We start from the raw sequence: 13,696 nt of genomic DNA on the forward strand, positions 1-13,696 counted from the left end.
TTTGATGTGACGGCTTCAAAACTATATACCATGACATGCAATGAATGAATTGTGCTCAATCCAATGAGTTGGCCATCCCAGCCAAGTACTTATTTACTATACCAACTTCATCTTACACCACTTACTTCAGGGAACCAAGGAACAATAGAATACAGATCACATTTGGATATCATCTAGTCGGCAAAACAAATCTAAAACCACCAAAATTCACCATATACAAGGCGAGGGACTACTATAATGCAATCGAACCAAATAATCAACTCCAGCTCGCACCCAACAACCCACTTTTATGGTGTCAAAACAGTCTGAAATCCACCTCCACCTGCTTCCTCTCTTCAAGAGTGAGCCTTCTTAGCCAACAAGTTCAGAGCACTACCAGCAAGGATGAAAGCACACTGGTCCTGACTGAAAGTGTGCTGAACAGGAACATCAAACACCTCCCCAGTCTTCTGCTTAGTAACACGCAGCTTGATCTCACCCTGTCCACCAGCCTGCAGCACATCATAAAGACCAACAGTATCAACCTTATCACAAGCATCGATACGGTCATAGTCCTCGCGGTTCGCAAATGTAAGAGGCACAACACCCTGCTTCTTAAGGTTGGTCTCGTGGATACGGGCAAAGCTCTTAGAAACAATAACCCGGCCGCCGAGGTAGCGCGGCTGCAGCGCGGCGTGCTCGCGCGCAGATCCCTCGCCGTAGTTATCCTCCGCAACGACGAGCCACGAGATTCCGCGCTCCTTCCATGCCTCCGCGAGTTCGGGGATGCCGTACTTGTTGCCCGCTTCGTCGTAGGCGACGTTCGTCTCGCCGGTTGCGGCGTTGACGGCGCCGATCAGTGTGTTCGCGGAGATGTTGGGCAGGTGGCCCTTGTATTTCAGCCATGGGCCTGCGGCGGAGATGGTGTCGGTCGTGCACTGGCCCTTGACTTTGTAGAGGACTTGCAGACCGGAGAGATCGCCCTTAGGGAAAGGCTCGAAGGGTTCGAGGATGGCGAGGCGGTCGGATGTCGGGGAGACAATGACTTCGGCGCTTGCGTCTGGGACGGCGGCTGTGGGGAGGAAGTTGGGGTTACCTTCTTCGAAGCCGGCGCTGGGAAGATCGAAGCCGCTAGGGGGCTGGAACTTGAAGGTCGAGCCGTCTGGTGTGGTCAGGGAGTCGGTCATAGGGTTGAAGGTTGTGCTGCCGGAGTAGGCGAGCGCGGTGACGAGTTCCGGTGAGGCGAGGAAGTTCATTGTTCGCCGGTTGCCGTCGTTACGGCCGGGGAAGTTGCGGTTGTAGGAGGTGAAGATAGCGTTGTCTTCGTCCTTAGGGACGCCGTCGGTGCGCTTCCATTGGCCGATACAGGGACCGCAGGCGTTGGCGAGGACGACGCCGCCGGCTTCGGAGAAGGTGTTTAGGGTTTGATCGCGGTCGAGGGTGGCGCGGATCTGTTCACTACCGGGAGTGATAAAGAAATCCGCCTTGGGCTTAAGGCCTGCTGCGGTGGCCTGCTTGACGAGATCCTCGGCGCGGGTCATGTCTTCGTACGAGGAGTTGGTGCAGCTACCGATGAGGCCGGCGCCGAAGGTCTCGGGCCACTTCTTCTCACGAACGGTGTCGGCGAACTTAGACAGCGGTACCGAGAAGTCCGGGGTGAAGGGTCCGTTGATGTGCGGCTCGAGCTCGGACAGGTTGATAGTAACCAGCTGGTCATACTCAGCCTTGGTGTCGGCGCGCAGCAAGCTCGAGGGGCCAGCGGCGGCAACCTCAGCAGCAGCATCGGCGACGTGACCGCGGTGGGTCGACTGCAGGTAGGGAACCATACTAGGCGAGAAGGGGAAGACCGAGGTGGTAGCACCCACCTCAGCACCCATGTTACAGCAGGTAGCCATACCAGTGCAGCTCAAAGTCTCGACACCAGGACCGTGATACTCAATGATAGAGCCAGTGCCACCACGGACAGTCAGCTTGCCAGCCAGGGATAGGATGATATCCTTAGGCGAAGCCCATCCGCTGAGCTTGCCCTCGAGGCGAACACCGAGAATCTTAGGGGCCTTCAGCTCCCAAGGAGCGTCGACAAGCGCATCCACAGCGTCGGCACCACCGACACCGATAGCAATAGCACCAAGACCACCTCCGTTAGGAGTGTGGCTGTCTGTACCGAGCATCATCAATCCAGGGGCGGCGTAGTTCTCCAGCACGCTCTGGTGGATGATACCAGCACCAGGAGGCCAGAACTCAATACCGTAACGCTTGGCAGCACTCTCTAGGAAGTCGAACACCTCACTGTTACCCTTAATTGAAGCCGGCAGATCGGTATCGGCACCGCGCTCACCGACGATCATATGGTCGCAGTGGATACTAGCCGGGACGGCGGTGGAGGGAAGACCACAGGACATAAATTGGAGCAGAGCCATCTGGGCCGAAGCGTCCTGCATGGCGACACGATCGGGCTTCAGCTTCAAGTTGGCCTTGCCTCGAACATCGCGGCCGTTGTTGGTCCCGGTGAGCAATGACTCCTCGGCATTGTCCAGATGGGCGTAAAGGATCTTCTCGGCGAGGGTGAGGGCGCGGTCGGAACCAAGGACTCGGCGGACCTGTTCGAGGTTGCGGACGAGCTTGGGATATGGGGGCATGCGGGAGGAGGAGGCCTCGGTGGCTAGGCCACGGGCTAAGAGCCGTTGTGAGGAGAGCCGTGTGGCCATCTAGGAGGTGTTAGTTTTGCCCAATTGAATTTGTCTTCTATTCACTTACGCCACGAGAGGCAGAAACCCGCTGCCAAACTAGCTGGCTCACCATCTTCACTGTCAAGTTTGGAGAGAAGGGAAGGAGAAGATGTTCCCTATTTTTTTCCGTCCGGGTTGAAGGTTATTTGCATTCGCTCTGATTGGCCGGTATTTGCGCCGATTTCGGAATCCAGGCTTCTATTATGTGGGGAAATATCTATACCCGTGGACAACATAACCACATACAACCTTGGAACACATAAGAGTCGCATTTGATGGACAATGCAACCTGTACCATTTCTTTCGTTTATATCCTGATCTTCTTTGTATCCTGGAAGAATGGGGATGATATATAGCGTGACGTAAGTTCCTCGAGATTCTACATAGGCAAAATACTCTCTGCCAGGGTATATGGAAGGTATTGGGGGTCAGGTCCAGGGATTTTGGCCGCATGACTTCGCATTATCAGGATACATTAATCACTACCTAGGTACCTAGGTATTATGGTTTAAGGTAGCCATAGACAGCTGAGAGTGCCATGGTGGAGCAGGCGCAGAGAAAAGGTGAAACAAAAATATACAATATTGAGGGTTGTCGGGGTTTTCGGTCCACGCCTAGGTACCTGCATAGGCGTGGCCATCCGGGGATCGTCCTGGACTGATTGTGGCGATGATGCGATGCTGTGGGGGAATGGACGAGTCCTCTTCCAGTCGGAATACAACATCGAAAAGAAAATGCGGTCTAGAAACACGTCAGGGAATTCAGCGCACCGTGTGGACTTGTTTTGTCAGGTTTTCATATTTTTTCCCGACGAGGTCATCCATAGATTATTCATTTTAATTCCTCTTTGATTTTTCATCTTGTTCTGGTATTCTGAAGAAATATTCACATCGTGTCGAACGCGGCACCATCGGACCAACCTTGGAAACATTTAAGTGCAAAGGTCGAAGAAAATCCAATTGCAGCTTCACGCCTATAGTATTTACCAGGTCGACAAATAACATTGAAGCCACCCGGAGATGTGCACTGTTAGGATTCAATCGATCTTTTACGTATGTAATATACTGTATTGCACTCAGTCCTAGAATAGGGAGGAGCTAGAATTGACAGAAGCTTCTCACGATCCGCTACTCCCAAATAGGACCGTTCAGCAGATACATCAATACGAATTATGTATCTAATGAACGGTACTATTACGGAGTAGAGGGCGGGTGCTCAGACGGCACTCGCTATAGAACATGCCCCCACTGTCCACTGCCGATCGCGACGTTCCTATAGTCTCACTTAGTCTCACTTTGCTTGGCGTTAATACAAACTTAACAAAGTCAGGAAATTCAATATGTTTTAATCCAACACATAGGAACGCGAGTCTATAAAGGGGGTTGATCCCCAGGACTGAGCATGCTATCCATTACCAGTCTGCTTTTCTTTTGCTCTGTTAATGACCTGGTTTACAATGTCACGGTCATACCATCACTCGACCAATACAAACCTCCGTGACGAAAATGGTTTCTGTGGTCTTCATGGCTACCAACCATGCAGTTGTGCGATGCTCTACATGACGCCCACGGTCTATTCTCAACACAGCAACCATATAAACCAGTCCTCGACGTACCACGATCTAATCCCCGCTCCATGTTTTGACCTGAATTGTTGTCAATCGGATCGTTCAACTCAAGCTCCAATCTTCATCGGCTCCCGAAACCCGCCAGACGATGGGTACGATGCCAAACACACTTCCATGGACAACACGTCCAATGCATTTACTGGTGTCTCTTCTCCACAAATGCAAGTGAGCACACCTCCAAGCAACATAGACCCTGCTCTTCTAGAGGGACGGACAGTCTACTACGAGAAGCTGGCTCAATCACACACCCCAGAGTAAGCCGTCTGTCATCATGCTGCTGCGGTCAGGAAACCCCCATGTCGTTAACCATTACTATAGGGATCCTCAAGTTCCTTTACGGTGCTACTGGGGAGGTCTCACCTGTGAACATGGGTTGGTGTTTCCCGACATCGAATCGCTGATGAACCATGTGGAAATGAGCCACATCAATCCTCAACTACAGGCAAATGAGCAGTCGTAGGTTATCCAATCTCATGTTTTACTATCTTATTAATCTGCTAACCCCAAATCTGCTGTGTTAGTGGCGATGTCGGTGGGCTTAAATGCAGCTGGAAGGAGTGTACTTCTGCCTTCAGAGCAAAGGGATCTTTGTCACGTCACGTTAGATGTCTACATGTCAACCCGTCCTCGTTTCTTTGCCCCTTTTGTGGCAAGGGGTGCAACCGTGAAGACAACTTGGAGGACCATTTGAGCAAGTACCATCGGATTTCAATTTGGTGGAGACGCTGCAAAGGGGAGTGTTACTGAGGTCGACCGGGGTTCTGTCTCCGATTTAAGGGAGAGAAAATATACATGGATTATGAATGGTGGAATATACATGTATAGAGTGAACGGGATACATGATACACAAGGTAAATTGAGAAGAGACATAGGGAAAATAGAACTGCGCTGATTTTGCGCATTTCGTATTTCCCGTAGGTTAAGCAAAAAGACGCCAAGTTATAATTACATACAAAATATAGTATTGGAACAAATATCCCGCCAAGCCCCTCTTGCATACTCCGTACAGTTGAGAGGAACCATTACTTATTCCGATTGCCTACCCGTCATATATTTGGGAGCAAGGCTGTAATTTTTGTAAAGAATGTAAACACGAGATACAAGCAGCCCCATGATCTTGTTCCTGGTATCAGGGCAAAATAAATATAATATATAAATAAAAAGATCTTACACATTTCCTAGCCTGTCATCTTTAACTAGCCCTCCGCGCGGAGTAAAGATCCCAAAGTTTCCACTTTCCTCCGTTCGGACAAGATTGGACTAACTTGGTGTAGTGTCCGATGTCGTCGATCTCCACTAACTACGCGTGTCTTTTCGGGTGTCTTTTCGGTGCCGAGAAGATATCCCTAGGGCTGAGCCACACCTTTGTTTTTGTCCCTAGTTCGCATACTAAATTTTGGTCCGTTGGGAGTCGTATCCGCTTTAACTAGGTAGGTAGGTAGGTTCCAAGGTCATCATATAGGATGTCATTATTGCCTCTTCTCTAAAAAAGGGAAAGAACGGCATCAAGTATCTTTTGGGCGCACCTATTTAGGGCTAAAAGCTTATTTCCGACTATGACGGACAAAATACTAATTCAACCCTTTGTCTCCGACTCCTTTCCTGGTTCCAGCATTGCTCGGTTCTCTACTACTCATTATGGGCAAGACATTCCCCGATTTCTCCGACCTTTGAAGTCTACAAAGGACACAGTCGGATGCAAAATTGTCAAGACAACCGTGAATAAAGACACAGCCAGAGTCAGGCAAGCAAAATGCAAGCCTCAGAGAAACTTCCGACTTACGAAGAGAGCACAAAGTCTCCCAAGGAAATCTTGATGGATAGGCTGAAGAAGAAAATAGAAAAAGCCCAGAAACCCGAGGATCTTCTTACCCACCTGCTTTCAACCGACTTGAATGTTGAAGACAAAGCAACTCTCCTGAGACAAGCCCCGAAGCGTATATATGCCTGCTATCACCGAAGAAGTGCCGAGTATGTTGAAGCTCAGCTTAGAGAGGCAGGCTACGGTGGGCTTGCCCTATACCTATACTGGTGTTTCTTCTGGTATGAGGCACAGCCGACGGTGCCAGAAAGCTGGATAAAGGAACTGATTGAACTTGATATCGAGGAACGTTGGGTTGCTCAACGCAAGGTCTGCATTCAAGAAAAGCTCCAAACCTTGCAAGCCTCATCAGAGCGACCTCTGTCTTTCGAAGATGGAGCGAAACATGCATCGCAACTCGAGAGTTATGAAGAGCAGCTCAAAGACCTCAATAAAAGGCATTGGGCCCTTTCGAGGAAGAAGTGGAACAACAGGACATCTATAACGAGCTGGTCGTTTAGCCGAGCATATGATATACAAAGATCATATCCACAATGGTATCTCTCCTTTGATCTAATCAGCGATTGCGTTGGACGAGGCGGCTGTTGCGGGAGGAGTTGCGGCTGCTGTAAGAACTCGCGGACGGTCGGTGGATTAGATGATGGTATCAACACACGAGGTCATTGTACCACAGCCTGCGGTTGCTGTCTGAAGGCTCATGGGATTGAAGATTTGGATGTCGGAATCAACGAAGAGATACCAGACTTGCGAGAGCTTTGTTTTGAGTACAGAAGTCCCCCTTTGATGAGTTCTCATAGCCGACAGCTGCTGAGGGGTTATGCCTTCAATATCTGAAATCGGGAAGGAAGTAATCATGGGAGTACAAACTATGTTAACCGCAGAATTGCCGGGTAAGCCTTCTGGATGGCATTGCTATTTTGCTGGAGAATTTCAACCCCGGTGGTATATCACCATCGAAAGCTGCCTGGCTGTTGCTGTTTATTACTACACTGTTAGCTGTATTTACCTAGGTAATGTCCAAATATTAGTTGTCTAATTGTCGCTGCATATCAGGACTGATGACAACTCAAGCGAGCATTTGCATCAAGTACAGCTAGCCTAGTTTTAATGTTTCCTTCCGCTCAATGATTCGTGATGACTTTCGAAATGCCAATGAATGGGCTTACTTCAACGTTTGGAGCATGTTGTAGCACAAGTCTTCTATAAATGCGAGTGTCATACTCCTGACCTGCTTAGAACAAGAACTCAAGAGGAGATACAAGTCTTTCCTTTCAACGCTCCGGTTAAGGACTTTAAGATTGGAATAGGAATGTTCTAAAAGAGCATACTTATATAGGTAGGTCCCCGTGGACTCAATACTAAGTGAGTTAACCTGATAGTCCCGAGGCCGGAACCTTGTAGAAGCCGCAACCCAAAACGGTAGTCTTTCCGTCAACCACCGACAACCCGTGGACCATTTGGGGCTATTATAAGATGATCTCATAGCTGTGCTGACATTTGACTTTTTGCCCCGGCTTCAGCGTCTTTTGATTCTAAAATCTATAAGAGAATATGAATACCAACCCTCAGCTGAGCAAAATGCAGCCCTCGGAAAGGCTCCCAAGTTATGAAGAAACCACGAAAGTGTCGAAGGCCTTGGTGAACGAGTTCATTAGTGGACTTGAAGCAGAACAAAGTCGCAACAGCTTTCTAATCGTCTTGTTAAACAGAAGACTAGGCATCGACGACAAATGCAAAGCTATAGAAGATGCACATCGAATACCAGCTATTGAACAAGACACGGATGCCGAATCGGTTGAAGACTGGCTTCGGCTTCGGGGCATGCATAAGCTTGCTCAATCGGTGTGCTATTATGTTCACACTAGACACTCTTCTTCTAACAGACGTTGGTGCAAAGCACTGATTGAGGCTGATATTGAGATACGCTGGATTGTCCAACGAATGATCTGGGTTCATCAACAGAAACGAAACATGGGTCCTCAGGCCTTGGACGGATACCTCAAATCGCTGAAGCAAAAGTACTGGAGAGTCCATCGGAAACTATGGATCGCAGAAGACAGTATTTCCAGTAGATCTGCAGCGCGAGCATTCGCATTTCAAAGACAGAAGATCGACTGGTATCTCTCTTCTGAATTACGCGAAGATTGCGCTAGGGGAGGAGGTTGCTGTGGGCGGGCATGCGGATGTTGCGAAATACCACGAACGATCGATGAGCTTCGAACAGAAGGGATTCGTAACCGAGGTCACTGCACTTCAGCATGCTCTTGTTGTCTGGATGCCCACGAGCTTGATGGCAAAAATATCGGAGATGAGACCACAGATCTACAAGGTCTTCGCTTCGATACTACCTTCACTGAATGGCTCCCAGACCCCCACACCTTGCGTTTACTCAAAGGTTATGTCTTTTCTATCTAATGAAGTAAAGGCATGAGTTGCTTTATACATATGAATAATTTGGATTTACTACCTAGGTAGCCTTGCTAGCCCTTATGGACACAGATTATTGCTTTTAAATTTCCCTAAATATGTTCGATTTATTTATGCTCACTATGTTCACTTTGTCCATGTCGGCAAAATCCCTAGTTGAACTAAGCCTAAAACTACGTCACTGGCCAACAATGATTTAAGCCTAGCGTGTCCTATTTAATAATATGGCGCCCTGGCTTCTTTTGCTACCTTTCAATTTTCTCTACGATGGGCAGCCACAACACCAGTATGAAGCTTCCCAGCTCTGCGAAGTCTGATAATAACAGAGCCACCAAGTTCCAACAAACACCGCCAACATACGAAGCGAGTACCCAGAATGTGATGGAAAAGTACAAAAAGCAAGTGCAACATGCCAAGACTCCTGAGAACCTGTTAGAACCACTCTTATCAGACATGGGTATCTATGAAAAAAGAAAGCTCATAGAGGATGCTCCATCTGTGTGGCTTTTCAGAAACGCCCCTCGATACAAAGAACCCTGATCCTGGAGACTCAGCTTGAAGATGCAAACTACGACGAGCTTGCTCAAAGGGTAGCCTACCGTTACCATTTACATAATGTAGGATTCAAGCGGGACTGGTTCGAAGGACTTATCTCGACATCACCCTACGATGGATTGTTCAACGCAGAGCATGGTGCGAGCAAAAGGCTAAAGCCCTACAGATACGTCAAAGGGATATGTCGTCCCAAGATTTGTCTCGGCTCGAAGCTTATGAAGAACAAATCAAATCCCTCAGCTCTAGATACTGGGTTGCGCATAGGAAACAATGGATCGAGTCGGACAAGTTATGGAGCCCTTCGGCGAAACGGGCTCTAACAAGGCAGAGAAAGCACAAGGATTGGTATCTCTCCGGTGTGCTTCGTGAAGACTGTGCAAACCGAGGGGGCTGTTGCGGACGCAGCTGTGGATGTTGCGAGAGGACGCGAATGACCAAGGTCAATACAGATAGGGTCCATGATCGAGGTCACTGTACTACAGCATGCAGTTGCTGTCTCGAGGCTCATGGGATTGACGGCGAACATCTGGATATGAAAGGCGTGGATGAAGTTCACTTCAGTCGCGATCGCGATCCCCACACTATGCGACTGTTCCGGGGGTATATCTTCTATTTGAACGGGATGGAATGAATGTCAAAGAAGACCACGGGTTTTGCTTATGGAAATATTGCGTGGTCAACTTGAGTCATGTGAACGGGTTTTGAATGAAGGAACCTTGCTAATCGGGCTTTTCTTTTCTTTTCTTCCTCAACCCATTTGATGACTGGATGAGTGATATGTGGAAGTTCGCTGAACATCCATTGCTTTATCTTCACTTCGCGAAGGTTATTGTAGCTATCTATAACAACACAACTGCCCAAGATTAGGTCTATCATGTGTTTTCTTGGTTAAATCCCATTTGAAGCAGGACACAGTAAACAACGATTTCCTAAAATGATTCGTTGACAGGGAAATTCCATTAAACCCAAGTAGAACCACCCGAGGGCACTTGGTGCCCTCGTCCCCAAGACAAATGCCAATGCCATAACTCCTATCATCACATAAAAAAAGAAAAAAAGGAAGAGACAATGTAAGACTCTGATCATACAATCAAAGACCACTGTATGTCAAAGACATTCCATGGCCAATGCTTCATCGACATCGGCGTAAATTCGCAAACATCGATGGAAATAAAACACATCGGTAGAGAAAGGAAGGGGGAAAAAAAGGGCATTGTTCTAAAAAGCCCGTTGTATTAAGATTCTCCATCCTCGTCGACCACTGCGGCGCGGAGTTCCCAAACCAAATCGTAGCATTCGGCTAGCAGGTTATTGACACTGCCCTGGCCCTCCGGAATATCTGGACCCACGTAGAATTTGCCATCAACTCGCATGTTGTCAATCGAGTTGAGCTGTTTCGGTCAGCTTTTGTATATAAACAGTGTGTACCATTACATACCTTCATGCTGTACGGGTAAAGTTCGCGCGAATTTGCAACACCTCCGGACTCCTTAACTTCAATCAAGCACCGGCGAAGAGTCTGGAGTTGGTTATAGACTGGGAGTAGAGCTTCAGATACAGGTTCAGATGAAATCAAAAGCGCATAGATGTATGCGTAACTGCGACGAATAAGGTATAGGAGCGTCTGATCATATGTTAGCCAGATCCACCAAAGAATGCCCGAAAAGAAATCCTTACTCGCTGCGCGTGCAGGTCTGCCGGCTGACCTTCAGCGTCGACGAAGTTTCCATTAACCCGTGCCTCATCAATTCGGTCGAGCTTTCGCTGGTATACGAAGAGGTCGGTCTCGCGCAGCGACCAAGCTTGTGTTACAGACAAACGATCCAGTTGGTTGCGGATTTCCAGCAATCTATCGTATTGATCTTGAAACCGCTCATCAATCTTGCCCTCTCTGTATTCGAATTAGTCAGTGTCCGAACATCCCGTTGGCAGCCTAGAACATACCGCTCAAGCACAATTTCAGTCCAGCGCCAACACCTATGCATCAAAGACTTGAGGTCGTCCTGTCCTGCAAGAATATTTCCCTCCTCATCCACGAAGTTGCCGTCCTTTGTCGTCTTTTCAATTTTCTTGAGTTGTTCGCGAAGAGCGTTTACTTCCGAAGCCGAGAACTAACAAATCAACCAAAAGTTAGTACTAATCAGATATATTATACAATTATTCGATGTCATACCTTTGACCGAGTGTTCACAGCTGATGTCGACCGCAAAATCGAAACCAGCGTCTCATGTGTCTGCGCCAAGGGAGGAGCCAACACAGCAAGACCCTTTTGTAGCTTTGCCAGTGACTGTTCACATTGTTGCAGACGGCTTTCCAAGAGGGTAAGAAGAGCCGGTGAGTATGTGTTTCGACCACGCTCAAGAGTTTCCCGTGTAGACTCTAGTGTCTTGGTGACCGAGTTCAAATCCTTCGAGCTATAGAATCCAGCCTCCTCGAGGTGGTCAAGTAAGCGCTGCATAACCGTTAGTGCCCAAAGCGCAAAGCTAACAAGAAGAGCTCCGAGAAATCCTAGGAGTAAATACCTGGATAGTAGTCGCCAAGGAGTACCTGCCAAAATGTTAGCCACGGTCATGATATAGCGGGGTAAAGACATTGCCTCACACTGCAGGAGCTTCGTTGTTCTTTCCAACAGTTAAGAACAGCAGGGAAATCAACTGGAAACAATCATCCAAGACATAATCCACTATCATTCCATGTCAGTCACCTCCAGCTTGGGCGGCGATCTACGGACTCACAGCGATTGTGTACCAAGCGGCGATCTTGCTCTTTGCGAACCGAATTGAGCTTCTCAACTTCTGCGATCACTTCCTCATAAAGTGGTAGGACATCGCGGGACTTTACGTATGAGGACTTGTCCCGTTTGATTAGGAGCAGCGCGTCACGGGTTCGGAGCAAGTTCTCAAGGATGGGCTGCTCCCGCGGATCCAGCGGGACCGGGATAGCGGGGGACTCCATGGTTAGAGAATGCGATAAGTAGGCACGTTGGAAAAAGTAAGTTTAAGACCGGCTTGAATAAAGGGAATAAGTCTCTTTGGAGGTGAAGACAAGTACAACTGCTCGTACGTCTGAACCCCACCGGAATGTGATGTCAATTAATGAATGGACCGATTGATAGCCTGCAGATACGTCCAGATCGCACGGGCCCCGCGGCAGTTTACTGGGGGGGGGGGGATATTATGTCATCTTAATCATTCCAAGGTTATGTCATCTGGCCCCAGCTCTGTTTGTGGTTTAGCGCCAAGTCACGAGGAGGTGAAGGGGCTAAGCCTGATTAGTCCAAGCCCTAAGCGAGGGCTTTTTCCCACACACGGCGCGTTTGCCCTGTTCGGGTTGTCTATCATTGGCGTTCTCCTCTCTTCTTCTTTCCCATCCCCAACTCTCTTCAAGACACCCAGTCCGGTCAACACCACCCGTCGACATGTCTACCGCCGAGCTCGCCTGCTCTTACGCCGCCCTCATCCTGGCCGATGACGGTATTGAGGTCTCCGTACGTATCCAAAATTCCTTGGTTTTGGTGGGATAGTGGAGGCTTGAAGATCGCACTTGAAGCTTTATTTACTGTGTGAAATTGAGCTTCTGGAGACACACAACAAGCCGCTGCGAAGCCACTGGGACCAACAACGATCATGCGAAAACTGTGACTGACCTTTAATCTTCATTTTAGGCCGACAAGATCCAGACCCTCATCTCTGCCGCTAAGGTCCAGGAGGTTGAGCCCATCTGGTCTTCCATCTTCGCCCGGGTAAATACCTGATCCCATTCCACAACCCGCGCCATTATCGAAACCACCCGAACATGGTTGCGCGACAATTTAAGATTCGATAACTAATTCGATTTTCAACACAGGCCCTCGAGGGTAAGGACATCAAGGAGCTCCTGACCAACGTCGGCTCCGCTGGCCCCGCTGCCGCTGCCCCCGCTGGTGGCGCCGCTGCTGAGGCCCCCGCCGAGGCCAAGGCTGAGGAGAAGGTTGAGGGTAAGTTTTGTGATGCACATCTGGTTCGTGAGATCTCGGTACTAATCCCCACTACAGAGAAGGAGGAGTCCGATGAGGACATGGGCTTCGGTCTCTTCGACTAAGCGTCTTATCTCCGTATCGAATTTGAAAACTCGTTTCCTTTTTTCTCTGTTCCTCAACCTCTTTTCCCACTGCCGCATAGCGGCTCCCTCGACGATTCTCTATTGTACTCGATACTCCACGACCCCAGCTACGACCTAGAACCCGGGGAAGAAAAAAAAGAAAATTAGCAAAAGAATTCAAACGGACACGGACATTCAATGGAGACTGGGTGCTCGGTGTACCTCCGTGTCATAACGTGGCCGAGGTAGACTCGATCGGATGCCGCTGCGATTCCGAAACTATTGTTGCTTCCAGGATTTTAGGGGAATTGAAGACGTTTGGCACACTTCTTGGTCTGTCCATGATCAAAGTTTTGCTTTGGCCTGGCGAGTAGATTTATGATTCGTTTTCTCCTCTACGTGGATCAGCTAGCTTGACTTGCTCGGTCCTCGTGTTACGTCTGCCATGCGACCATGAACCAACAACGAATGCCGTCT

General features: G+C 48.8%; 5 protein-coding genes across 5 annotated transcripts; 3 read left to right on the forward strand and 2 right to left on the reverse strand.

The window, feature by feature from the left end:
• Positions 1-335: 335 nt before the first annotated feature.
• On the reverse strand, positions 336-2,781 carry N7525_000209 (aconitate hydratase ACO2; the record flags this gene model as incomplete). The annotated part of the gene is made up of 2 exons (XM_002558703.1): positions 336-2,687; positions 2,737-2,781. 2 exons carry the CDS (start codon positions 2,779-2,781, stop codon positions 336-338), a joined length of 2,397 nt encoding a protein of 798 aa, XP_002558749.1.
• Positions 2,782-4,164: 1,383 nt separating this feature from the next.
• Positions 4,165-4,795, forward strand: N7525_000210 (uncharacterized protein; the record flags this gene model as incomplete). The annotated part of the gene is made up of 2 exons (XM_002558702.2): positions 4,165-4,589; positions 4,654-4,795. 2 exons carry the CDS (start codon positions 4,165-4,167, stop codon positions 4,793-4,795), a joined length of 567 nt encoding a protein of 188 aa, XP_002558748.2.
• Positions 4,796-6,088: 1,293 nt separating this feature from the next.
• On the forward strand, positions 6,089-6,991 carry N7525_000211 (uncharacterized protein; the record flags this gene model as incomplete). The annotated part of the gene is made up of 1 exon (XM_002558701.1): positions 6,089-6,991. One exon carries the CDS (start codon positions 6,089-6,091, stop codon positions 6,989-6,991), a length of 903 nt encoding a protein of 300 aa, XP_002558747.1.
• A 3,383-nt stretch (positions 6,992-10,374) lies between these two features.
• N7525_000212 (uncharacterized protein) lies at positions 10,375-12,094 on the reverse strand (the record flags this gene model as incomplete). Its single annotated transcript, XM_002558698.1, has 8 exons — positions 10,375-10,530; positions 10,578-10,763; positions 10,817-11,030; positions 11,084-11,250; positions 11,313-11,591; positions 11,662-11,686; positions 11,741-11,822; positions 11,875-12,094. The coding sequence occupies 8 exons, from the start codon at positions 12,092-12,094 to the stop codon at positions 10,375-10,377; spliced, it is 1,329 nt and encodes a 442-aa protein (XP_002558744.1).
• A 463-nt stretch (positions 12,095-12,557) lies between these two features.
• Positions 12,558-13,219, forward strand: rpp1 (ribosomal protein P1; the record flags this gene model as incomplete). The annotated part of the gene is made up of 4 exons (XM_002558697.1): positions 12,558-12,626; positions 12,804-12,881; positions 12,986-13,115; positions 13,173-13,219. The coding sequence occupies 4 exons, from the start codon at positions 12,558-12,560 to the stop codon at positions 13,217-13,219; spliced, it is 324 nt and encodes a 107-aa protein (XP_002558743.1).
• Positions 13,220-13,696: the final 477 nt, after the last annotated feature.

This window comes from Penicillium rubens, assembly GCF_028828025.1.
Source record: "Penicillium rubens strain IBT 27055 chromosome Unknown utg000001l_segment0_segment0, whole genome shotgun sequence".
In the NCBI taxonomy this organism is placed as follows: domain Eukaryota; kingdom Fungi; phylum Ascomycota; class Eurotiomycetes; order Eurotiales; family Aspergillaceae; genus Penicillium; species Penicillium rubens.